This window comes from Lissotriton helveticus, chromosome 4_1 (genome assembly GCF_964261635.1).
Source record: "Lissotriton helveticus chromosome 4_1, aLisHel1.1, whole genome shotgun sequence".
Classification (NCBI taxonomy): Eukaryota; Metazoa; Chordata; class Amphibia; order Caudata; family Salamandridae; genus Lissotriton; species Lissotriton helveticus.
The window spans coordinates 1,070,977,353-1,071,004,338 of record NC_136063.1 but is presented as its reverse complement, the minus strand read 5'-3'; the positions used below and the strand labels follow the sequence as shown (position 1 = coordinate 1,071,004,338).

Genomic DNA, 26,986 nt, shown 5'->3' with positions numbered 1-26,986 from the left:
AGATGGAAGGGTGTAACCAACTGTAGGAGGTTGGATATCTGACTATGGTTACCCCAGATTTATTGCCTTGTGTTTAGCTGGTTTTTGACTTAATTGGCCTGGGACCCTGCTAATCAGGGCCCCAGGCTATCTGCTCTCTCTGTAAAATGGACTCCATGTACCCTAGGTACATAACTAATTGGATATTGAGTCACCTTATCAGCCCCTGTACAGTGTACTATAGGTACCCAGGGCATAGGTGCACCCAAGGCCTACCAGGGCCTGCAGCATATCTTTTGCCACCCCTGGCTGGCCATCCAAACTGGCACAACTGGCTGATCACTCAGCTGGGGCAAGATCGTATAATCACCCCTTGCTTAGGTGTAGTATTCCTATATCTACCTTTACATATAGACATATATGCACCTATAAGTCACTCCTATAGCAGGCCTTAACAATCCTGGAGGCAGAGTGCTTGGTTTTATGTGATATGGTGCTCTAGCATGAGCTGAGCCTGTCTGCAGCTTTCCGAACCATGTCCTTATAGCTGTTTTATGATATTGCCATACCATATACTCTTAAGTGCATTATATTCCTCGCGGTTATTGCTAACTTTGGTTTGGCTTTATCAAAACATGTCGTGTAAGGTGTCATACACTTTGGAATACTACCCCCTCGCCAGTCTGGTGACGGGGGTAGCATTCCACCCTTCTAGAGGGAGAAGACATGTTACTTTCCTTAAACGCGGTTCAAATTAACCAGAGCTTCAGCATCACAAAATGGATGCTGCTGCCAGAGACACAAGTCTGGCCTCCTGCTGCTGACCGAAACTCCAGCAGGGGAGGCCTGGACAAAAGGTTTCTGGGGTGGTCTAAGCACCACCCCAGACAGATAGTGGATTGGGGCAGGGAGGGCTGAATGAAACTAGACACTGCCTGGGGCACACAAGGTTTCCCATGCATAGCCCAGTTCAAACCGGTGCTGGGGCACTCCAGCCCAAGTTCTGGTGCGAAACTGGACAAAGGGAAAGGGGTGTAACCACCCCCTTCCTGGATCCCACCCACAGGAGGGACCTAGCAGGTAATCCAGCCCCTTGATTTGGAATAAAGGTAGGAGCTGCGTCCTAAGACATCAGATAATCCTGACCGAAACTTTGATACATAACTCTGGACCCTTCGACATCCTACTCGACGTAGAAGACTGAAGAATCTCCCTTGTGGTCAAGGAGTGACCACCCTGTGCAAGCAGGCACTATCAAGCGCTCAAAGGTTTGCTTTGTGGTTGCTCCCGCCAGAGCTCGAACAACAGAGACCAACAAGAACTGGACTTCCAGACATCCGACAGCCTGATCCACAGCCACAGCAAAGCTGAGAACTGTGGAGGCGACGTGGGACGTGGGACCGGCCATCTTGGAAAGCCAGCGAAGTGCTTTCTGTGCAGCTCCCGAGGCACCCTCGAAGCTGTGCATCAGGGATTGAGAAGACCCAGCCCGAGCATCATTTGCACCAAAGATCACCTCTCCACACTCATCGAGTGCTGCGTGGGGCCCTTTTGCATTTTCCTGCTTGACGTGTCTGTCCGGTCACTTGCCCGCTGGCTAGTGGCCTCTGTGACGACGAACCTTCAAATTCACAATGCTGGTCTGTTTGCTCCAGACTGGCCCTTGCTCCCCTGAAAAGGAGCAGCCCCTTAGACCTTGCTGGTCTGATCCAGAAGCCATCTTCGATTCCTGCGTGGGTTGCATTTGCCAAGGCCTGTTGACTCCGAATCGAGATCTGACACCGTCAACAGCGAGAGCCTTTGTGGGACAGTCATTGCCCAGCACCTGGTTGTCGTCGACACCTCTTGGTCTACGTGGCAGCGGAGACAAGCTTCTTGACAACCACCTGATTGCGCCCGACATCGCTTGGTTCCTTCCTGGTTCCTTCCTGGTCACTGGCTAGTGACCCAGACTCTGTCCCCTCTGCTTTCAGGTACTCTACATCCTCGATCCACCCTTGGATCCAACCGGACTCTTCTCTCCTGGTCGCCTGCAGCATCTTTTCTCCAAGGCGCCATAGAACTCCACGACCAAACCCGACACACTTTGACACCTATGCACCCGCTTCCTGTGGGTGAGGTAACGCAAGCACTACGGTGCTCCTGTAGAGATGTACATTCCTAGTGGCCTAGTTTTAAGTGGTTACATTCTGGTCCAGTCGGAAGACTTCCAAAACAGTAACTTTCTAACTTTTACTCACCATTGACTTTTATTGGTGCACACGTGCGCATTTAGATACTGCACCCGCATCCTGTGGGCCTCTCACGTCCTAACTGCTGTTAGTCCAGTGTAGCCCCAGCGATTTCCAAGGCCCTAGACCTTACCATTGTTCGTGACGTGGTTCTTATACCACTATTTTAGTATATGGTGTTAAGGGCCACCAGGGCCTATCCATAGTTGTGCAACCTTTGTATGTTATATGAAGTTCTTTGTTTAACGCGTGTGCTTCTGTCCTCATAAAGAGTACAGTGGATTATTCTAGTAATAAATACATATATTTTATAATATATAACTTGTGTGGTGTCCTTTCTTTTGGTATTAAAAGGATTGCATTTGGTAAAACAGCTGGCTTCACATGCCCTCTTGAGTTCAGCCTAAGACTGCTTTTGTCCATGCTACCCCTAGGATAGCTGGTCTATAAGGTTGACTTACAACCAATCACCATAAGGGTCATTTGGACTGGTGCACGGTGCTCACTAGAATAGTGAACATCACATATGAGGCCAACTTCTCACATTGGTGGCAGCGGTGGGATTTGGGCTTGCTGTTGTTTTACCAATTGTAATCTTTGACAATATCATTTGAAAGATCACATCAAGTACCATAGGTACATATAAAGAAAGCTTAAATACTTACGTTCTACTGAACTTAGTAGTTGTAGACCAAAGGGCTTAGTCCACCCTGACTACAACTTCTAGAGAGGTTCAAGTAGGTAAACACTTAGTGTAGGTAGGTGCACACCCACACCTCACTAGTCATGTCTGGCACAGGTGAACAATCCAGTTCTCTACCTGTGGAAAGTGACCCTCCCAGGGCACCCTCCAGCTATGAAAAACTCAGCTTCAGAGAATTGAGTGCCTTGTGTACCTCAAGGAGGCTGAAAAAGGGTCATAACCCTACCATCCCAACCCTGAGACAGCTGATCTTGAGAAGGCTAGAGATGGCCCCTCAGGTAATGCAGGAGAAGGAGTAACCCCCATAGATGATGAGACCATCACCTCAGAAGTTGAAGAGATAGATGAGGATGAGACAGATGATGGAGGAGATGGCCAGGTTCAGGTCAGAAGGGTTAGCCAGGCTAACCTAAGCTTACATGGGAATGGAGAAAGGGTTCACCTCTCCAGACCTAATAGTAGACTTCTCCCAGGCAATAGAAGGGAAAGATCTCCTTCCAGGGAGTCTCTCCTCTCAAATGCCGCAAGGGGTTCTCAAAGGGGAATGACTTCCCCTCCGAGAAAAGAGCAGGAGGCTAGGATGAGGGCTGTCCAACTTCAGACAGAGAAAGAGGAAACAGCCCTGGCCCAAGCTAAACTTGCTTTAGCAAGGGAACAAAAATTAAGTGGATTAGATTCCACTGGTGGCAGCAATATCCCTAAGGTACAGACAGGTCCTATGATCATATAAACCTAAGTAAGATTGTGCCACCCTACAAGGATGGGGATGACATCTACAAGTGGATAACTGCTTTGGAGAGGGCCTGCATGGTACAGCGGGTTCCCCAGAGTCAGTGGGCAGCAATCTTGTGGCTCTCCTTTTCAGAAAAAGGAAGAGACAAACTCCTCACTGTTAGACATGAGGATGCTAAAAACTACACTGTCCTGAAGAGTGCTCTTATTGATGGGTTTGGCCTAACCACTGAGCAATACAGGTTGTTGTCAGAGATACCCAAAAAGCTCAGACTCAGGTCTGGACGGATTTTGTAGATTGTGCTACTAAGGCTCTGGAAGGTTGGTTACTGGGCAGCAAAGTAAATGACTATACAGGATTGTATAATTTGATTATGAGGGAGCAGATCCTTAGTAATTGTCAAAACCAGCTTTTACACCAGCACCTGGTGACTCAGATCTGACCTCTCCACAAGAATTGGGTAAGAGGGCAGACAAATGGGTCAGAACCAGGATTAGGCCTAAGAATCAGGGTGGTGACCAAAAGAAAGATAATTCCAAGACTCAAGAGAAGGGTGGGGATAAATCAAAAGACAAGTCCCCCACAGGGCCCCAAAACTCCAATGGTGGAGGTGGGTCCCAAAACACCTCCTCTGTCAAGAAACCGTATTGCCATGTCTGTAAACAGCCTGGCCACTGGAAGACTGATAGCAGTTGCCCAAAGAATAAAAATAAGGAGAATGTTCCTCCAAGTAATACTCCAACACCTCCTGTTACTGTTAGTAGTAATCCCCCAGGTGGTGGGAGTGCCCCCAAGAATTTGGCTGGGTTTACTTTTGGAACTCATGTGGACTCTGGCCTAACCAGGTCCCCTACTACAGCTACTCTTGTCTGTGAAAATGGCATGGGGTTTGCCAACTTCACTGCTTGTCCAAACACTTTGAGCAAGTACAGACAGGAGCCCCTCATCAATGGTCAGAAAGTTGAGGCCTATAGAGACACAGGGAATAGCATCACTATGGTGACTGAGAGTCTAGTCCCCTCAAGGCAACTTTTCCCTGCAGCCAATACCAGGTGACTAATATTGATGGAGGGCAGACAAATCATCCCATTGCAGTAGTAAATGTCAGCTGGGGAGGTGTCACTGGCCCAAAAGAGAGTGGCAGTGTGTACAAACTTGCCTGTAGATTGTCTACTGGGAAATGATTTAGAGATCTCAGCCTGGGCTGAGGTAGAGCAAGTAACCCATTCCAAAATGGTAGGTCTCCATGGAAAGGTTAGTGGGGCTGTGATGGCCACAGCCCCCATCCAAGATGTCCTCCCTGAACAGGTTAGGAGGGCTGTGCCAATCTCAGCCCAATCTCAAGCAGATTCCTTCCCTGAACCGGTTGGCAGGGCTGTGATGGTAACAGCCCTACCCAGACTGTCCCTTCCTGAAAAGGTTGGTGGGGCTGTGATGGCCACAGCCCAAACTCAAACAGATTCATGTGTTGTGAAGCCTGAGACTATGGATCACTCCACACAAACAGAGAGCATTGAGGAGGAAGAGAAATCTCCCTCCCACCAGACTTTAGGAAAGGATCAGCCTCCTCAGGGAACTGATCTTACCACTTGTGAAGAAATGGCCTAGAGGTAGTGAGGCCTAGCCTGGCAGAGCCCCTGATGTCAGTGGACCCTTCCAAGGTGGTATCCAGTCTGGAGCAGGTAACCTGCCCCTCTCTACCCTACCTCAGTCATCCCAGGGCTGCAGAGGTCAAGGATGCCAGTGGATCCCAAAGGGCCCCCTGTCCAATAGAACACCCCCATCAGCAGATTAGGGGCACCAAAGCTAGCAGCCATAGCAAGGTGAAAATTTCAAAAACTCCTGATTGATCTACCTTACCCCTAGTTAGGAACCTCCCCCAGATAGACACTGTTGGGCATAGCCAAACATGGAACCCCAAGCCCCCAAACCTGACCTGTCCCTCCAGTAAGCCAACAAAAGGGACCCAGCCTCCAGCTGTAGGCAGCCAGAAGTTGACCCTGAGAGCACAGTGCAACTCAGTCATGGGAAGAAAGGTACCAATGGTGGATAGTGATTGGAGGAAGTTGAGCCCTACATTAGTGGAGCCTCACTTCAGTACTCCCTCTCAACACCAGCCTTTTACTTTGCCAAAATCAATCAATCAATCAATCATGCCATTTGTATAGCGCACTACTCACCCGGAAGGGTCTCAAGGCGCTTGGGGGGAGGGGTATGCTACTGCTCGAACAGCCAGGTCTTGAGTTGTTTCCTGAAGGCGAGATGGTCCTGGGTCAGCCGAAGGTGGATGGGGAGGGAGTTCCAAGTCTTGGCAGCCAGGTAAGAGAAGGATCTTCCTCCGGCGGTGGCTCTTCGGATGCGTGGTACAGCTGCGAGGGCGAGGCTGGTGGACCGTAGCTGGCGGGTGGGCGTGTAGAAGGTCAGGCGGTCGTTGAGGTACTTGGGGCCCAGGTCGTGGAGAGACTTGTGTGCGTGGGTGAGGAGCCGGAACGTGATCCTCTTGTCGACGGGGAGCCAGTGCAGGTTCCTCAGGTGGCTGGAGATGTGGCTGCGTCAGGGCACATCCAGGATGAGTCGGGCGGAGGCGTTCTGGATGCGCTGGAGTCTTTTCTGTAGCTTGGCTATGGTTCCGGCGTAGAGGGCGTTTCCGTAGTCCAATCGGCTGGTGACGAGTGCCTGGGTGACAGTCTTCCTGGTCTCGGTCGGGATCCAGCGGAAGATCTTGCGAAGCATACGCAGGGTGTTGAAGCACGATGAGGAGACGGCGTTGACTTGTCTGGTCATCGAGAGGGAGGGGTCCAGGATGAAGCCCAGGTTGTGTGCGTGGTCGGTTGGCTTGGGTGCGGTGCCCAGGGCTGGGGGCCGCCAGGAGTCGTCCCAGGCGGAGGGCGAAGATCCCAGGATGAGGACTTCCGTCTTGTCCGAGTTCAGTTTCAGGCGGCTGTCCTTCATCCACTCGGCGACGTCTTTCATCCCTTCGTGTAGGCAGGTTCTGGCGGTGTCGGGGTCTCTGGTGAGGGAGAGGATCAGCTGGGTGTCGTTGGCATAAGAGATGATGTTGAGGTTGTGCTGGCGTGCGATGGCTGCGAGAGGTTTCATGTAGATGTTGAAGAGGGTGGGGCTGAGTGAAGATCCTTGCGGGACGCCGCAGATGACTTCGGTGGCCTCGGAGCGAAACGGGGGGAGGCGGACTCTTGTGTTCTTCCGGCGAGGAACGAGATGATCCACTCCAGTGCCTTCTCTTGGATACCGATGTTGCTGAGGCGCTGGACTAGGGTGCGGTGGCAGACCGTGTCGAACGCAGCGGAGAGGTCCAGGAGGATGAGGGCCACTGTTTCCCCCTTGTCGAGCAGGGTCCGGATGTCGTCGGTGGCTGCGATGAGGGCGGTCTCGGTGCTGTGGTTGGCTCTGGAGCCGAACTGCGAGGGGTCGAGGGATCCGTTCGTCTCGAGGAAGGCGGTCAGCTGTCTGTTGACGATCTTCTCGATGACTTTAGCAGGAAAAGGGAGGCAGGAAAAGGTAGTAATTCCCTATGGTGGAGACCCTCTGATACCCCTAGGGTGAGGGATTGCTTAGTGGACCATGAGATAGGGGGTAATCATGCCAGTGCAGGTTCCTCCTTATATGGCCACTCAGGCAATATAGGCTTACCTGGTTAAGGATAGCCTTATCTCCTTTCGTTTCGGGGGGGGGGGTTATGTAGGAGGATGGATGGATGGATGGATATCTGACTATGGTTAGCCCAGATTGTTTGCCTTGTGTTTAGCTGGTTTTCGACTTCATTGGCCTGGGACCCTGCTAATCAGGGCCCCAGGCTATCTGCTCTCTCTGTAAAATGGACTCCATGTACCCTAGGTACATAACTAATTGGATATTGAGTCACCTTATCAGCCCCTGTACAGTGTACTATAGGTACCCAGGGCATAGGTGCACCCAAGGCCTACAAGGGGCTGCAGCATATCTTTTGCACCCTGATCTACCGACCCCCGGGGCCACGCACACGATTCAGCGAGGACATCGCCGACTTCGTCAGTCCGCATGCCCTCCCCTCCGCCGACTACATCCTCCTGGGGGACCTCAACTTCCACCTGGAGAACAACAACGACCGCAACACCACCAGCCTGATCGACAACCTCGCCAACCTCGGACTCAAGCAACTGGTGACCACCCCCACCCACCTCGCCGGACACACGCTCGACGCCGTCTTTTCGTCCAGCAACGACGTCACCTTCAGCCACGCAACAGGACTCCACTGGACGGACCACAGCTGCGTCCACTTCACCTTCAACAGATCGGCGATCCACCACCACCAACAACAGGCTGCCCGTAGAAGCTGGAACAAGATCACAGCCGACCAGCTCACCGCTTCCCTGAGCCAGCACCCTCCCGCCAGCTCAGCGAACCCCAACCTGGCCACCGACAACTTCACGAAGTGGATCAGCAACTGCGCGGACGAACTCGCCCCACTGAGAACCCCACCCAGCAGACCCTGCAGCAGAAAAACACCATGGTTCACCGACGAACTAAAGAGCTCCAAGAAGAACTGCCGAGCCCTCGAGAAAGCCTGGAGAAGGGAGCCTACCACAGACAACATGACCACCCTCAAGCTCGCCACCCGGAAACACCACCAACTGATCCGCGCCACCAAGAAAAATACATACAAGGATCGGCTGGACAACAAAGCACACAACTGCAAGGAACTCTTCAACATCGTGAAAGAGCTCTCCAACCCCAGCGCCGGAAGCAATGACATCACCCCGTCGCAAGACCTCTGCAACTCCCTCGCCTCCTACTTCCACAACAAGATCGCGGACATACACAACAGCTTCAGCAACCAACCAACGCAAGCCACAACCGCAACAACGCCACCCACAACCACCCTCCGCACCTGGACTCCAATCAACACAGAAGACACCATCCGCACAATGAACTCCATCCACTCCGGATCTCCGACTGACCCCTGCCCTCACCACGTCTTCAACAAGGCCGACGCTGTCATCGCACCCCACCTGCGGGACATCATCAACACTTCCTTCGACACCGCCACCTTCCCTGAGAGCTGGAAGCACGCCGAACTCAGCGCTCTTCTCAAGAAACCCACAGCAGACCCCACCGACCTCAAGAACTACCGCCCCATCTCGCTCCCCCCGTTCCCGGCCAAAGTCATCGAGAAGACCGTCAACAAACAGCTGGCAGCCTTCCTCGAGACGAACGGATCCCTCGACCCCTCACAGTCGGGCTTCCGGGCGAACCACAGCACCGAGACCGCCCTCATCGCTGCCACCGATGACATACGAACTCTGATGGACAACGGAGAAACAGCGGCCCTCATCCTCCTAGACCTCTCCGCGGCCTTCGACACTGTCTGCCACCGCACACTAATACAGCGCCTTGGCAACATCGGAATTCAGGACAAGGCACTGGAATGTATCATCTCCTTCCTCGACGGAAGAACACAGAGAGTCCGCCTACCACCGTACAAGTCAGAGGCCACCGAAGTCATCTGCGGCGTCCCTCAAGGATCCTCACTGAGCCCCACCCTCTTCAACGTCTACATGAGCCCCCTCGCGGCCATCGTACGCCATCACAACCTCAACATAATCTCCTACGCCGACGACACCCAGCTGATCCTCTCCCTGACCAACGACCCCGCCACCGCCAGAGCCAACCTGCACGAAGGGATGAGAGAGGTAGCCGAATGGATGACGACCAGCCGCCTGAAACTGAACTCGGACAAGACGGAGGTCCTCATCCTGGGCGCATCGCCCTCCGCCTGGGACGACTCCTGGTGGCCCTCCGCCCTGGGCACCGCACCCAAACCAACGGACCACGCACGTAACCTGGGCTTCATCCTGGACTCCTCCCTCTCCATGACCAGACAAGTAAACGCCGTCTCCTCGTCTTGCTTCAACATCCTGCGCATGCTACGCAAGATCTTCCGGTGGATCCCCACCGGCACAAGGAAGACGGTCACCCAGGCCCTCGTCACCAGCCGACTGGACTACGGCAACGCCCTCTACGCCGGAACCACTGCCAAACTCCAGAAGAGACTCCAGCGGATTCAGAACGCCTCGGCCAGGCTCATCCTCGACATCCCCCGACGCAGCCACATCTCCGGACACCTGAGAGATCTGCATTGGCTCCCGGTCAACAAGAGAATCACCTTCCGTCTCCTCACCCACGCACACAAAGCCCTACACGACCAAGGCCCGAGCTACCTCAACAACCGGATCAACTTCTACACTCCCAAGCGCCTCCTCAGATCAACCAGCCACGCCCTCGCCGCCGTCCCCCGCATCCGAAGAACGACAACAGGAGGAAGATCCTTCTCCTACCTGGCCGCCAAGACCTGGAACTCACTCCCGACCGACCTACGCCTGACCCAAGACCACCTCTCCTTCAGGAAGAAGCTCAAGACCTGGCTGTTCGAGCAGTAACGGCCCCCCCCCCCCCAACCCAGCGCCTTGAGACCCTACGGGTGAGTAGTGCGCTCTACAAATGTCATGATTGATTGATTGATTGATTGCCACCCCTGGCTGGCCATCCAAACTGACACAACTGGCTGATCACTCAGCTGAGGCAAGGTTGTGTAATCACCCATTGCTTAGGTATAGTATTCCTATAGCTACCTTTACATATAGACACATATGCACCTATAAGCCACTCCTATAGCAGGCCTTAACAATCCTGGAGGCAGAGTGCTTGGTTTTATGTGAGATGGTGCTCTAGCATGAGCTGAGCCTGTCTGCAGCTTTCCGAACCATGTCCTTATAGCTGTTCTATGATATTGCCATACCATATACTCTTAAGTGCATTATAATATAATAATAATAATAATAATAATAATCCACATTTGTAAAGCGCACAATCACCCGTAAGGGTCTCTAGGCGCTGGGGGCCGTCGGGAAGATTAAGAGAGCTATTGCCCAGAGTCACATGGTGCTGGGCTAACCTGCCGCCGGAGCCGGGGATCGAACCCTGATCCCCAGATTCCAGCTTCAGTCGCCCTGGCCGCGGCGCCACACCTCTACCAAATCCTCGCGGTTATTGCTAACTTTGGTTTGGCTTTATCAAAACATGTCGTGTAAGGTGTCATACACTTTGGAATACTACCCCCTCACCAGGTCTGGCGACGTGTGCAGCATTCCACCCTTCTAGAGTGAGAAGACAGGTTACTTTCCTTAAACGTGGCTAAAATTAACCAGAGCCTCAGCATCACAAAATGGATGCTGCTGCCACAGACACAAGTCTGGCCTCCTGCTGCTGACCAAAACTCCGGCAGGGGAGGCCTCGACAAAAGGTTTCCTGTCACAGGGAGGTGCTAGCACCACCCCAGACAGGAGATAGTGGATTGTGGCAGGGAGGGCTGAATGAAACTAGACACTGCCTGGGGCTCACAAGGGGTCCCATGCATAGCCCAGTTCAAACCGGTGCTGGGGCACTCCTTCCCCAGCTCTGGCGCGAAACTGGACAACGGGAAAAGGGGTGTAATCACCCCCTTCCTGGGTCCCACCCACAGGAGGGACCTAGCAGGTAATCCAGCCCCTTGATTTGGAATAAAGGTTGGAGCTGCGTTCTAAGACATCAGATAATCCTGACTGAAACTTTTATACATAACTCTGGACCCTTCAACATCCTACTCGATGTAGAGAACTGAAGAATCTCCCTTGTGGTCAAGGAGTGACCACCCTGTGCAAGCAGGCACCATCAAGCGCTCAAAGGTTTGCTTTGTTGTTGCTCCCGCCGGAGCTCGAACAACAGAGACCAACAAGAACTGGACTTCTAGACATCCGACAGCCCGATCCACAGCCACAGAAAAGCTGAGACCTGTGGAGGAGACGTGAGACGTGGGAACGGCCATCTTGGAAAGCCAGCGAAGTGCTTTCTGTGCAGCTCCTGAGGCACCCTCGAAGCTGTGCATTGGGGATTGAGAAGCCCCAGCACTGAGCATCATTTGCTTCGAAGATCACCTCTCCACACTCACCGAGTGCTGCGTGGGGCCCTTTTGCATTTTTCTACCCGACGCGTCTGTCCGGTCACTTGCCCGTTGGCTAGTGGCCTCTGTGACGATGAACCTTCAAATTTACAATGCTGGTCTGGTTGCTCCAGACTGGCCCTTGCTCCCCTGAAAAGGAGCAGCCCCTCAGACCTGGCTGGTCTGATCCAGAAGCCATCTTCGATTCCTGCGTGGGTTACATTTGCCAAGGCCTGTTGACTCCGAATCAAGATCCGACACCGCCAACAGCGAGAGCCTTTGTGGCACAGTCCTTGCCCAGCGCCTGGTCGTCGTCGACACCTCCTGGTCCACGTGGCAGCGCAGACAAGCTTCTCAACAACCACCTGATTGCGCCTGACATCGCCCCGTTCCTTCCTGGTTCCTTCCTGGTCACTGGCTAGTGCCCCAGGCTCTGTCCCCTCTGCTTTCAGGTACTCTACATCTTCGATCCACCCTTAGATCCAACCGGACTCTTCTCTCCTGGTCGCCTGCAGCATCTTTTCTCCAAGGCTCCATAGAACTCCACGACGAAACCCGACACACTTTGACACCTATGCACCCGCTTCCTGTGGGTGAGGTAACGCAAGCACTACGGTGCTCCTGTAGGGATTTACACCCTAGTGTCCTAGTTTTAAGTGGTTAAGTTCTAGTCCAGTCGGAAGACTTCCAAAACAGTAACTTTCTAACTTTTACGCACCATTGACTTCTATTGGTGCACGCGTGCGCATTTAGACACTGCACCCGCATCCTGCGGGCCTCCCACGTCCTAACTGCTGTTAGTCCAATGTAGCCCCAGCGATTTCCAAGGCCCTAGGCCTTACCATTGTTCGTGACGTGGTTCTTATACCACTATTTTCGTATATGGTTTTAAGGGCCACCAGGGCCTATCAATATTTGTGCATCTTTTGTATGTTATATGATGTTCTTTGTTTAACGCTTGTGCTTCTGTCCTCATAAAGAGTACAGAGGATTATTCTAGTAATAAATACATATATTTTATAATATATAATTTATGTGGTGTTCTTTCTTTTGGTATTAAAAGGATTGCATTTGGTAAAACAGCTTGCTTCACATGCCCTCTTGAGTTCAGCCTAAGACTGCTTTTGTCCATGCTACCCCTAGGATAGCTGGTCTATAAGGTTGACTTACAACCAATCACCATAAGGGTCATTTGGACTGGTGCTCGGTGCTCACTAGAATAGTGAACATCACATACCAGGGCAACTTCTCACACCAACTAAGGCCTTTTCTGCCCTAGTCTAGAGTCCTACTTTGTCCGGAAAGACAGTCAGGTAAGGAGGCTGTGAAGGCATTGCCTGGAGGTCACTAACCCTCTTGGCAGAGGTTATTGCCACCAAAAAAGCTGTCTTGATGGTGAGCAACTGCTGAGGGAAGTTATGCAGGTATGCAGCAGCTCAAACAGGGCACACAACAGAAAGGTGAGAACCAAATTAAGGTCCCAATTTGGCACGATAAAAGGTGAAGGAGGAAACAAATGGGTTAACCCCTTCAAGAATCTCTGCTCCAGAGGAGATTTGAAAAGAGATGGCTGATCAGGAAGGCGAAAAAAAGTAAAAAGGGCAGAAACGTAGCCCTTCAATGTGCCCAGAGCAGAGCCCTGCTGGGCCAAAGGAAGTATAGACAGAAGGAGTTTAGATATGGGAGCAGATAATGGGTCAACAAACCAGTCTTTAGAATATTTGTGAATCGGGCCCCTCCTCAATATCAGTATAAAAAGACACAAGAAAGTCCACAATTATAATTGTTGACTCAATTGTGCCTACTTAGAATAGTATTGAGGAGGCAGATTAAATAACTTTAATGTATACTCCACTATATACAACATTAAAAAAAAAACAAATTAACACTATAATGGCCCAATCATACCCTGATAGCTACCATGGACTTGCTACAAGGATGAGGAGCTGCCAAGTGATGCCAAAGGATGAGGGGCTGCCCACAGCATTCCATCTGGTGTGGATTATGAGACATTTCGCCATTTTCAGGGACTATCTCAATACACTGCACAATGATTAACATAGTTCCCCAGGGGTAATATAAATCACATCACCTGTGATTAGGAGGTTAATATTCCATTTGGATTTACACAGTTTCATGTTAGGTAGTGAATCTGAAAGCAACTTTGTATAAAGATACTTTGCTTTGACTCCCTCAAATTGTGATTTTGGAATGTTGAATCGATAACATACAGACTGAGCGAGGACGACTACACCTTTAAATCTGTCTGGTCCAACTAATTGGCTATCTAAGTAAAGGTAATTTTGAACTAGTGCGCAAAGAAGAGCTGCTTATGACAATATATACGTTTACTATGTTCATTTAAGCGAAGGACTATGGGGCAGATTTATGAGGCACTTGCGCCACGTTTACGCCGCTGTTGCGTCACGCAAGGCGGCGTAAACGTGGCGCATCACTACGAACGATTTACAACGTGACGCATCTAGGCAGATGCGTCACGTTGTAAAGCCCTGCGCCGCTTGTGGGCGTTCCGGCGCAGGGTGGGCGTTCCGGGGCAGGTGCGCCTCGCAAAAGTGGCTGAGTGAAATCTATAAGATTTCACTCAGTCACTTTCAGGCCAATGCTGCGTTAAAAGCCTGCGCCTGCTTGAAGCAGGCGTAGGTCTTGACGCAGCATTGTGGAGATGGGGCACCCCCGAGCCTTGCTGGAGCTGCGTCGCGCTTGCGACGCAACTCCAGCAATGCGTCACCTTTACGGCACAGATGCGTCACGCATCTGTGCCGTTTTTGCCCCATGGTGCACCGCATCATAAATGCGGCGCACCATGGGTGGCGGAGCTGTGGCGCACTGTGGCGCATGTTAACTGGCGCATCCCTGGGGATGCGCCAGTTAACATAAATCTGCCCCTATGTGTTTATGTTTCTATGCTGAATAAAGCAAAAAGAGTTCAACATTTTTTTTCTGTTGAGTCTATACATTTCTGTAGGTTTAGACAGCAATGCAGATGTATAATTAATAACAAACCATTGAACATGTAACAGCGTCAAGTTAGTAACATTTGAAAAGCCATGGGCCTCATTTATGAAAAGTGACGCATCGCTGCGTGAAAACAGCGATGCGTCACTTTTCACTGCGCTCTCCCTGCAACATGATTGATGCGTCATATTTATAATATGACGCATCATGTCGCAAGGAGTTACAGATACATCAGTATTTCTGACATATCTGTAAGCGCAAAAGTCACGCATTGCTGGGGTGTGTCACAAAAGTGAGGCAACACCAGCAATGCGTCCTTTCACATGGGGAAAGCCCCATGTAAAAGGGCTTGCGTCAGTCTTACGCCTGCTGTGAGGCAGGCGCAAGATTTTGACGCAACAGCGTCCTAAAAGTGCCGCAGTGAAATCTCATAGATTTCACTGCGTCACTATTACGAGGCTTCTTGCGGGGGAACGCCCCCTCTGCATACATTATACCTGACGCAGGTATTATGTAGCGCAGGGGTTTACAAAGTGACGCATCTGCTTAGATGCGTCACTTTGTAAATAGTGCGCAACAGGACGCATGTTTTACGTCGCCGATGCGTCACAAAAAGTGACGCATCGGAAGCGCAAAACTCACGCAAGGCCTCATAAATGAGGCCCCATGTTTCTCAAATGAATGCATCTAAGTTGCTCTTCATATGTCTCCCGATCCAAGTAAGGCAGCAAGAGTGAAACCAGTAAAATAAACATACCCATAATAATGCAAACTATTGACACATTCTTTGCTGACTGAAAGAGAAAGAGTTGAGTTAAAATAAATATGCATATATTTGCTGATAGTCGTGGCAGCTTCGCCATGCACGGAAGGGTATCCCTTAACCTTCACTGTAATTGCCACATCCAAAATAGTTTTTTTTTCAATTCATCTCGGGGATATATATTTTATTTGATTTAATTCTTCTCAAAACCCAAATGCTTATGTTTTGATGGCCCATCCATTGCTAATTATTTTGTATTCCTTCAAACTACATAAAAACTCACCCTTATTTTCAAACTAACCATATCGGTCTCTACGTTCTACTACAACTTAGATGGTAATCCTCCAGGAGTAAATACATTGTCCATATAATCTCCTACAAAGTGATACGCCCTATTAACTCCTCTCCATCACATTTCTTGCAGTGAGAATTCTTATCTGCACTCCCTATGCTGTCGTTATCATCTCCCACATAAAGACATGCTGTCAGCCTCCCAGTTATTTTCAAGATTCATGAAATTCAGAATGCAAAGTTACTGCAGTGAGATAGTTGTTGCAGCATGAGTAGATTTAATTGCACGCAGCACATGGATACTTTTTCAGGTGATTATTTAACAAGTGACCTTCAATGCAGCTTCTGCCTCTTCAAGTGCTGGTTTTGCAGCCTCCAATTTTTCTTCTGCCATGGCCTTATCAGCTGAAATACTATCCACAATGACTTGAGCTTTATCCTTCACTTTTTGCACTTCAGCCTTTACTTTCTCTGCAGCCTGTGCTTTGACAGTCACTTCTTTCAGCACCTATTTCAGAAAAAAAGAATTTCCAAGAGAGGATTAAATTGTGGGTAAATGGCACGGCAACATATGTGTTATTAAAATTAAGCACCATTGATTATTTCAAGTGGGAACTACAATATTATTGCATATCTATGAACTGTTTTGTGCTATATTAAGTGACGCCAAAGGCGAATTCCTGTCCCTCCCATGTATCGTGATGTAGGTAATTATTTATCCTCACTACAGAGGCGACGATCAAAAGAGTCATTTTCAACAGGGTCATAACTGTAAGGATGGAAACTGGATTGCACCACTGAAAATGTTCTGTACATCTCCGTCTGATCCCGCCATGTACCAGTATGTCAAAGCAAGAATGAATCAGAAATGGAAAAATCACAAGCAAGAGTGGATTCGTTAAAGATGTTTTCTAAATAATTCTGCCATTAAAGATAGACATAGTGGTTTATTACTTATGACCACATGTAATGTAGTCATATTTGAGCTGTACAGTATTTAAATGTTGGTATGTAGATCCGAAAGCGCCAAAGATGTCCTAGCTCTCACAACCTGGCCTAGATACTTTTCTGAGGAATAACCATATGTAGATGTATTCTGTTTGTGGAAAGCAGTGGACTATCATCTTAGTGATGAATGCCTCATTGTATGCCAGCTTGCTCTGGATACGTTCTGAGTAGGTGAGTGAGCTTATCAGAATTCACATGTCACCCAGAGCTTCTTTTGCCCTACAGGGTCCATGAATTGAGACTGGAAGATTTATCTCTTGTTTAATGTCTAGAAGATTAACCACTTTCGGTAAAACCAAAGTGGATGTGCATTATGAAAAAATCCTCAACACAATTAAAGTATATAAAAGAGGCTTGAAAGGATAGAGCAAAAGGAGTTCCGTAGTAAGCATACTTTCAAAACGGATTGAGGAGTTTATATATATAAAGAATGAGGCACAGAAAAGCTATACATGAGAACCATGAGAAATTGGTCTACAAAGAAGAAAGGCTAAGGATGCAGTCACTAGAAGAAAAAAATCACCAAAGATTAAATCAATAAAAGAAGGAGGAAGGAAATCAAGGAGCCAAAAAGGACAAAAAATTATAAGAGAATACAGAGAAGGGTGGAATGGGACGAATAATGAGAAAGAGAAGTGGGAAGAGATGTATTCACAAATCCAAAAGCAGAGCCCACGTACAAACACAAAAACAGCTGAGGTAGAGTATACACTAATAGAGGTAGGCTTCAAACGAGAAGCTGAATGGGAAATAAAGACGAAAAGGGGTTTCAGGACATACAATTCATACTGAGAATTGGAAGTATTCTAAATCTTACAAACATAACACAGAAAAAGTAATAACAGACCACAACAATCTGATAATAAACAAAACATTCCCAACAGCGTTCATCTCAGCAGAGAAAGAACAGAAAGCAGTGCTAAAAAAATACAGGAACCTAGAATAAAGAAAGATATGGTTTATGTGAAAAGATATTGGAGAACGGTGTCATACATTTAATAGAGATTTGGAAAACATTTAATCTGTAACGGCTCTTCTTTAAGCATACAAAAAATTTAAAAAAAAATTAGCCCAACAACATTTTGATCAATTCAAACTAATCAAGAGAACAATATTTTCGAGCCCTGAATCAAATCATGGTAACTCCTCAAAATGTATGAAGACTATGGGATTTTTCGAAACCACACGTGCTTAAATTATTTTTTTATTAAAGAAAGATTACAAAATCTATTAATCAATTATCATCAAGAGGAGGTAAGCCACTTACAGTGTTGCCCGAGTTCTTGCTCAAAAGCTGGACATTCCAGTCCAGGGTTAAAGATAAGGCGCAGTCAAGGACCAAAGGGTGAGTGAGGAAGCAATCCAACAATGGAGGCAGATAAAAACTGGAGTTGTTATGGTTGTCATCAGTGGCGGCTGGTAGAGAATCATGGCGGGGGCCTCTCCTCCTCTCAGGAAAGACCCGGGCTCCCAGGCTCCCTAATCCAATGACAAAACTGTAATGCAGCTTTGTGACTGGTCTGAGCACTGTGGTTCAGCGCTCAGGTGGGGACAGGGAGGCTGTGCATGTTCCCCACCAGGCTGCGTAATGCAGCCTGGTGGGGAACGTGCAAAGTGAATATGAATGTTTGGCCGGCCCAAGACGGACGGTCAAACATTCATGTACACTTGAGAGTGCTCACCATTCCTCCCCTGGCCCCTGCTCTGGCCAACCCCACCTCTAGGAAGGAAAATAAAATGATAATAACGCTTCATTATTATCATTTTATTTTTCCTCTGCTCTGTTCATAAAGCAGGAGGGCGACACTCCTTCGGCCTAGAGGAGGAGCCACCCCTGGTTCTCATGCTCAGAGAGGACATTGCAAGCGCGAACATGGTAGTGTGGGAGAAGAGCTGAAGGGAAGAAGAAGAGAATGGAATGCAAAATTCTGAACTGATCCCTATCTGGAACTTCTCCCTGATAACGAGAATTTACAGAGCCACTTGGAAAAGGGCCTATGTTCTGCTGATTCTGAAGAAAGCGTAAGCTGATCCAGCAGAGCTCAAGAGTTTTAGGCCTATTTCCCTTTTCCCTGCACCAGCCACAATTCTTGAGAAGGAGGTTCAGAAGCAGCTATTCAACTTTCTGGAGGCTAACAACTGTCTCCACAACTCCCAATCTGGTTTTAGATCAGGCTATAATACAGAGACAGCTCTGTTGGAAGTGGCAGAAACTGTACGTGAAGCCATGGGCCATGGCCACCCTGCAATGCTCGTGCTGCTTAATTTATCCGCAGCATTTGACACAGTGTCTCATCGGATCCTGTTGGAAATTCTTGAACATCTGGAAGTGACGGGAACTACGCTAGCCTGATTCCGCTCGTTTTTAGAGGGCCAATCTCAGCAAGTGTTTCTCCGCCCTCATGCTTCAGCCCCTAAGCCCCTTTTGTGTGGGGTTCCCCAAGGTTCAGCGCTGAGCCCAACTCTGTTTTATGTATATCTGACCCCCCCTTGCATCGCTAGTCGAGTTATGGGGAGTGAAAGTTGTTTCCTATGCTGATGAAACTCAGCTAGTGTTCTCTTTTATAGAACACTCTAAGGAAGCTTTCGACAACTTTAAGCAATGTCTGATCAACATCTCGACTTGGATGATGGATAGCTGCTTGAAATTGAATACTGATAAAACAGAAGTTTTGTTTTTCAATCAATCCTCTCCTCTGCTATCTGATCTGTGGTGGCCGCCGGGGCTAAACCCTCCACCGATCCCAGTTGATACAGCTAGGAATCTCGGGATTAAGTTTGACATACACCTTTCTTTTAAGGCCCAGATCTGCCTAGTCTCTTCATCCTGTTTCTGGAAACTAAAAGCCCTGCAGAGACTGTAGGAAGACTGTGGTCCATGCTATGGTCACAATGCAATCCGATTATGCTTATAGTCTATATATAGGTCTCCCAGCCTATCTGATTTGAAGACTGTAATTCATTCAAAGCCCTGCAGCCAGACTCATTAGGAATGTGCCTTTTCATCACCACATCTCTCCCTGCCTGCAGAGCCTCCATTGGTTGCCAGTCCATAGAAGGATTTAGTTCAAGGAGTTGTTCATTGCCTATAGAGCTACCAGGGACAGGGGCCCGGAATATTTGTGACAGAGACTCCAGAAATATCGCCATTCTAGGGCCCTAAGATCTAATCATTTCTTTAAAGCCATGAATGGCGACCGAGCTTTCTCACTGAGAAAGGCGTCACTTTGGAACTCTGTGCATGAAAACCTTTGCAAGTCTGAGGCAGAACAAACATTTAGGGAGGCTCTGAAAACTTGGCTTTTCAGCAGACCTTAAGGTCCCCTTCTCTCACTGTAGAATCCGCTGCTAGTGCTGGGACACCTCCGTTGAAGGTAGCCATGAGCTGAATAAATGTCCTATTGATTGATTGATTGAAAATTGGTCAAGTTTATTTCCTGTGACTTTTCAATCTCCTTTTTAAAAGCAGCACATTAATAACAATATAGCTAACAATAAGGGTGTGTTGGAGCTATAGATGTTCAAAAATGGATGTATGACATTACAACGCATGCTTTTACATCGCATGCTTTTACAACGCGGTTTTTACAACGCATACCATTACAACGCATAGTGCTTTTGGGCGCTGGATAGTGAATAGTTTAATTTACTATTCCAACTCCAGTCCCCGTGGATAGTAGGGAAGGTGTTGGATAGTATATTAAACCTATTCCCTATCCTAGAGCGCCCCCCAGAGCAATGCGTTGTAATGGTTTGCGTTGTAAAAGTTGCGTCGTAAAGGCACTGCGTGGTAAAAGTTGCGTTGTAAAGGTTGTTCACCTTCAAAAATACCCTCCAAGTAATAATATGAACAAAAGTTATAGTATAGTAATATGTATTATGTTTAATAAGTTTCCAAATCTACTCAGGATGTAGCAATATGTGAGTAACAGATCTGTTGGCAATAATCCTCAGTCTCGTCTATAGACATTGGTTTGTAGCTTTCCCCAAGCAACGAAGGGAACCTGAGAAAGGCATCTCAGCAGCTGGAAGAGCTAATGCCAGGTACCTTGGAGCACATTTGTCTGTTGTGATATTTTGACATTCCAAATCATTTTATTTTAGGAGCCATTTCCTGAAATTCTGCATAGTTGCTGGTTGTGGTGTCCACACAGGGCCCCAGTCACCAAGGGACTAGGATCATTGCACATAATGGGGTACAGTCCACTGCAGGATCCCAGTACATGCTATAACTGGATATCAGAGGTCAGAGGCTCCACTGACAAACAGCCCTGATTCTAAGCTTTCATTCCCAGGCGCCACATCCACTGAGGCACTCACACAAACTTTCAACGTCCCCTTGATATCCCTATGCACGGATTTGAGGACGCTGGCCCAGTTCTGTCGGATACAAGTAATTTCCAAAAGAATACTTCAGGCGCAAGATCCAAGCAGCTCCTGAAGTGTTTCCTGCACAGGGGCACAGGTAGTCTGGCCTTCTGCGACAAAGGCTGAACTTCAGCAAGTGGGGGAGCAGGTTTTCTTTCGGAACAATCTTCCTACGGCACTAGATTAGAGCTAAAATACATTCTCACCAATAACACACCCCTTTGACTACATTCTGATGTCACCAGCACCATGTGGAATTTCATATAAAGTGATCCAAGTCAATACTGAATTCTGGGAAGGCTGGCAAAAATGCCACAATGATTTCTGAACTGAGTAAATCTGCCACCTCCACTTCACCAGCAGATGGTTCGTCCCAGAAGTTCCCAGACATTTCCTGTGTGTGGCAGGTGCAGCAGGCAGGCCCTTCTGTGGTTTCTTCCAGACAGGAGTCCCAGGCAGGCTTCCGTGATAGCACAGGGGTCAAGGTCAGTGAGGTACTCCCATCACAGCCCTTCCTGCTCCTCAGATTGTTTCCAAAGAAGTCTCCGATCGGTCTTTCTGGGCTGCTTTCTCCTGTAAACCAGCAGCATGAACCGAGGTGCCTCCTGTCTAGCCCGGGTAACTGACTGGATTGATTCCTAGCTAGTAATGTATGGATTTAAAACATTTCATCTGCAAACCACGGGTCGAAATCAAAATAAGTTTGAAAGAGTGTGAATTCAGGAAGTATTGCACTTGGCTTTGGTTATGAAGTAATTCTTTCCACCAATAAAAACAATACAGATTTAGTGGTTGTATTCTTACCCGGCCATAAAGTACCCTGGGATCAACTCAAACTTTACCTGCTGGATACATGCCGGAGGCAGAGATGCCTACAGGTGTGATCACTTGTCTAGTCTTGAAATGCCTTCCTGAAATGAGTGCAAACCAGGGCACAGTCCTAAACAAGCGGTGCAAAAACACGCACTTTGTACTTAGTCCTTGCTGACGAGAAGCAAGGCTGCCAGTAATTGCGCCTCTGTTACTGTCAGCCTTGCTTCTTGTAAGCAAGGACTATAAGTACAAAGTGCATGTTTACGCACTGCTTGCAGGTTTTCAAAACACATAAATAAAAGGCATTGTCATTTACAATGCCAATAGCTCAAACGTTTGCAAATGCAAGACCTTTTCAATTGTTGTATAGTGGAGTGTGTCCTGAGTTCATACCACGACAAATACTTCAGGTTTTAGAAGTGTAAGGAGGAGCGAGAGGCGTTGGAGACAAGAGAGGAGCAAGATATCATTAGTGTTCTTTGCATCATGGAGTTATATGGCAGGCCAACTTCTGCAACGTGCTCACCTCATCGCACAGTACAATCTCGCTCATTGCCGAATGATTGAAGGTTCACATACAGAAATTGGTCTGGTTCGGGTGTGAACATGGAATGTAAATGGTCTGTTGGACAGTAATGAACGAGGGAGATTTTACAGGCGGCTAAAAGACATCAACCAGGCAGACAACAGATGCCCAATAGGGTTTCTCCCATACATCATGCAGGCTTTACCAGGGGTCTAGAGGGGTAGCCATAATAATCGGCAAACGTTTTCCCATCAAAGTGGACCAGGTGAGGCAAGATAACATGGGCAGGTATATGGAAGTGCCAGGGAAGATGCAGGGCAAGTTGGTCTCCCTGATATCTGTGTATGCATTCCCAACATTTTCTACTATCTTTTTGGAGACCCTTAAGTAGCCTGTTGCCACACATCATTCCAGGGCCGTGGGTCTAAGGGGAATATCTGAACGGAGTTGTTGACTGGATACAGGACTGATTGAGTGGAAGAGGTGGACAGCTCCACGATCCACCTGTGCTCACTATGTTTTTTAGCACTCTTGGTTTTACAGATACATGGAGGGCACTTCACTGAGGGCATAAAGGTTTTATATACTACTACTCAGCGGCTCATGAGACATTCCTCCACCTTGTTTATTTTCTAGTGCCAAACTCTGAGATAGGCAAGGCAATTCAAGGGAGGAGGCTTGCCACTCAGAGCAGCATTTATCCTACATTGATAATATACTAACATGTTCAGAAGTGACCCAATAGCTGTCTACACGAAGAAAGATGGACAAGAGGTTAAGGGGGATCCGAATGTTGCTCAAGACTTCATGCCTTACTATGCAAATCTCTACTCTGTGGAATACTTACAAGAACTTAACTATCTGCTTAACTCTGCTAGGGACCTCCCACGCAGAGCACTCGCAGAAGATGAGAGAGAGCTACTGGAAAGAGTTAATGGAAGAGAAGCTCATTGAAGCTTGCAATCATCTTGGTCCTGGAAAACCCCTGGACCCAATTGGATTTCCGGTGGAGTTTTTAAGCTTTCAGTTACTCTGCTTGTTGGTCTGTTGCTGGGGGTAATCTCTGAGGCATTGGAGAATGAAAAACTTCCACCTGACTTGCGGATGGCTGAAATAGTGATTATCCACAAATCTGGGCGCCTGCACGATTGCTGCATGTCATATAAGCCCACTTCTGTATTAAATCCTGAGGTCAAATCTATTGCCAAGGGCCTAGCAAATAGCCTACCCAAGGTAATGATCTCACTGGCCAAAAATGACCAATCCGGTTTATGCCAAAACACGCCATGAGGCACACTATTGGACACGTCTGTAATGCGCTGGCCTTGGTACCTACTATTTTTGGTCCACTGGAAATCCTTCTAGCCAATTTCAAAGAGGCATTCAATAAAGTGAGATTTGAATACTTTTCTCTCCTATTAAGTAAACTCGACTTTGGCCATGGAATTTTATAAATATGTGACACTGTTGTACTTTGACTTGACAGCACAGGTATGGACTGAAAGGTCCAACCGAGACATGTTCCAGGTGAGTAGAGGCATGGAGCATTCTGTGGAGAAGATCCACTCATCATTCAGAAACAAATAACCCCCTACATTCTAAGAAGGGCTCTTCGGTCCGGGAAGCTAGGGCTCCTGACAGTACCTAAGGTCAGCAGAGCTCAAGGCAGCGACCGTTCCTTTGCTTACCTTCTCCCTAAACTTTGGAATGCCCTCTCCGTCACCCTCAGTTTTCAAAAGTCGAAAGCTAGCTTCAGAAAACTCCTCAAAACCCATAATTTCTAAGCCCTGCACTAACATAAAGTTCATTACGGTATTCCGGCTGGTGTTTCTGCTATCAGTGCTGGGAGGCCCGGTCGGGTAGCTACTTAGAATAGAATAGAATAGAATAGAGTATAATAGAACAGAATGCCTGGCCATTGTCCCTGCTGCTCTTCACAATAGCAAATTAAACTGCTTGTGCAGTGGATCAGGCTGGATGTTCAGGTGAAGGGCTTTCAATGGGTTAGAAGACAGTGTAGCATTGTATGCAGATGACGTCTTGTTGTTCTTGAGTGACCTTTACTGATCCAGTCCAAGGATACTACAGATGTTCCAGATATTTGTCAGGTGCTCAGGGTTTCATGTAAGCAAGTTCAAAGTATTTGTTTTCTGGGTGGGGCCCCCGCGTGAGATCGGACCTGTACAACCAATTTACGGGTAGTTATGGAGGGATTTAAATACTTAAGAGTCTATATAACACAAGACGGCAGTAGAGCCTGGTATAGGAATTTTCAAACAGAGATAGGCTACAAAATGACATTGGGTTCTTGGCAGCTCTCCTGCTGTCACTTATGGGGCATTCAGCAATAACCTTACCATAGGCTGGGATGTGGTTACATCAGATAGCACAGTTGCAGGATTTTGGTAATGGGACACTATTGGCATTTCTGAATTGGGGGATGTCATGTCGGAACTATGATGAAATCCTTCTTAATTTTACAGGAAGAATATGACCTCCATCATAGCTGATTTTTTTTATATTTGCATCTCCAACACACTCTTGGACTATCCATAACAGGCTTAACAGAGCAACTGGACATTAGCCTACTTGAGGCAAAGGTCCAAACGGAAGAATAACAAGAACACAAGCTCTCACAATTATAAAGAAAACTGATGAATAATGCTCCAGACCCTTTGCTAAGCTAGAGAGAGGTCCAGGCAGAGCTGGACTGGCTGTACCGGGCATCAGGAGTTTCTCCAGGAGGCTGGAAGGGTGCAGGACGGTTTTGTAGCGGTGGGGCCGGTTCTGTTACTGAGGCTAGTTTTGAAACAATGGTGTAACAAAAGCAGTAATTAAGCATTTCCAGCCACCCGGGGCCTGGTCTAACAAAATTGCCAGGGCTGCTTTTGGTTCCCAGTCCGGCCCTGGGTCTAGGTGAGAGACCTGGACTCTTGACAGACAGTCACTGAAGAGATGTTGCCCTTCCTGTGGGACTCTGTTATCACAGCACAATTTAGACGTATTTATTTGAGATACCTACACCGTACAAACTTTACCCATCAGAGACTGTGTAAGGTGGGGTTGAAAGAATCACTACTACTCAATGATGGAGAACCTTATCACAGAATTTGGAGATGTGAGATGATTGTTCTCTTTTGGGAGGGAATTCTTTCCTTTCTGGGGGAGGTGTTGGGATGCCAGCTCCAAAAATGGTTCTGTTACACATCAATGTGGACTTCACTAACAACAGATATAAGATGGTAATGCTATGGTTGGACATCAGGGAAACAATGAGCATGTGCGCCCGCTTTGTGTGCCCCAGGAGCATATTGGTTTTACAGAGGGCGGTGCAGAAGCTTGTGCGTCCCCGTCTATTAAAACGTCCCCTTCTGTAAAACTGATAGAGCTGGTGCACATATTGCTATCATAAGAGGGCCTTCCCTCATTTGCATGGAGGCATGGCTCCATGCATAAGAAGTAATCACTTTGCCTCTGTTATTATCTCGTATTATGAACATGGGCGCACGGGCAAATGAAAGTGCTCTACAAAAAGGTGGCACACTTTCAATACGTCTCCTTAAGGCAGTCCCCATAAAGGATGAAAGGGGTCCCATGGACCTCCCAGACATCCCCCAGTAGTTGGGTACAGTCACTGACTCTACCCTCCTGCAAGGGGGTCTCTCTCCCCTCTTGTAAATTGCAGACGGGTTGCCGCCGGAATTGTGAAACACGCAGAGGCTTTTAAACAGCTGCTCCATTTTACACTTGAATGAGCTTCCCCCAAGACAGTGCAGGTTCAGAGCTTTTCTGGGGGCAGTGTCTTCTTTGTAATATGATGCACTTTCCCGGTTTATGCACGAAGCACCTTTTGGAAGATGCGCCATGGTGCAAACAGGGAAAGTGCTCCGTATTTATAATATGACCACTGGTCGCTAAGAGTGACATTGCTCAGAAGTGGGAAGACCCAGGTCCCCCAGGTCCCTCATCCCTGCAGCAGTGGAAAAAGGGAACGGATCATTGTATGGGGCTTGAATGGACAATATATATGGCCAGGGAGGGCCCTAATAATTTATCGAAAGATCTAGCCTGACTACGCTGTATACTGGTGTATCCTACTAGAACCATGTGCCCAAAGAACTCTTAATGTAGAAGCTGAAATTCACACTTTTAGGCTGTATCTGTACATTGTTGCACAACATCCTGTCCACATACCTTCATTGTTGGGGGAATTTGTTCAATAAATCAATCAAGCAATCAATCAGGGATTCATATAGCGCGCTACTCACCCGTGAGGGTCTCAAGGTGCTGGGGGGGAGAGGGGGGAGCAGCTCCGGATCGGTCAAAGAGCCAGGTCTTGATTGCCTTCCTGAATGTGTGCAGGGTCGGGGCGCGTCTGATGTTCACAGGGAGCTCGTTCCAGGCCTTGGCTGGGAAGTAGGAGAAGGCTCTCCCACCTGTTCTGTTTCTGTGGATGTGGGGGACCTCTGCCAGGGCGACGTTGGCGGAGCGGAGGTTCCTCTTTAGTACGTGGAAGGATACTCTCTCGTTGAGGTATTACGGTCCAATGTTGTTGAGGGATTGGTAGGTGTGGGTGAAAAGTTTGAAAGTGACCCTCTTCTCAACGGGGAGCCAGTAGAG

General features: G+C 48.3%; 1 protein-coding gene across 1 annotated transcript in view; it reads right to left on the bottom strand.

Moving 5' to 3' along the window:
- Positions 1-26,986, bottom strand: part of DNAH5 (dynein axonemal heavy chain 5) — a 5,174,212-nt gene that overhangs the window by 1,646,372 nt on the left and 3,500,854 nt on the right. Inside the window, exon 58 of the mRNA XM_078687662.1 lies at positions 15,983-16,159. Within this exon, the coding sequence (XP_078543788.1) occupies positions 15,983-16,159 (177 nt within the window). The remainder of the gene's footprint in view (positions 1-15,982; positions 16,160-26,986) is intronic.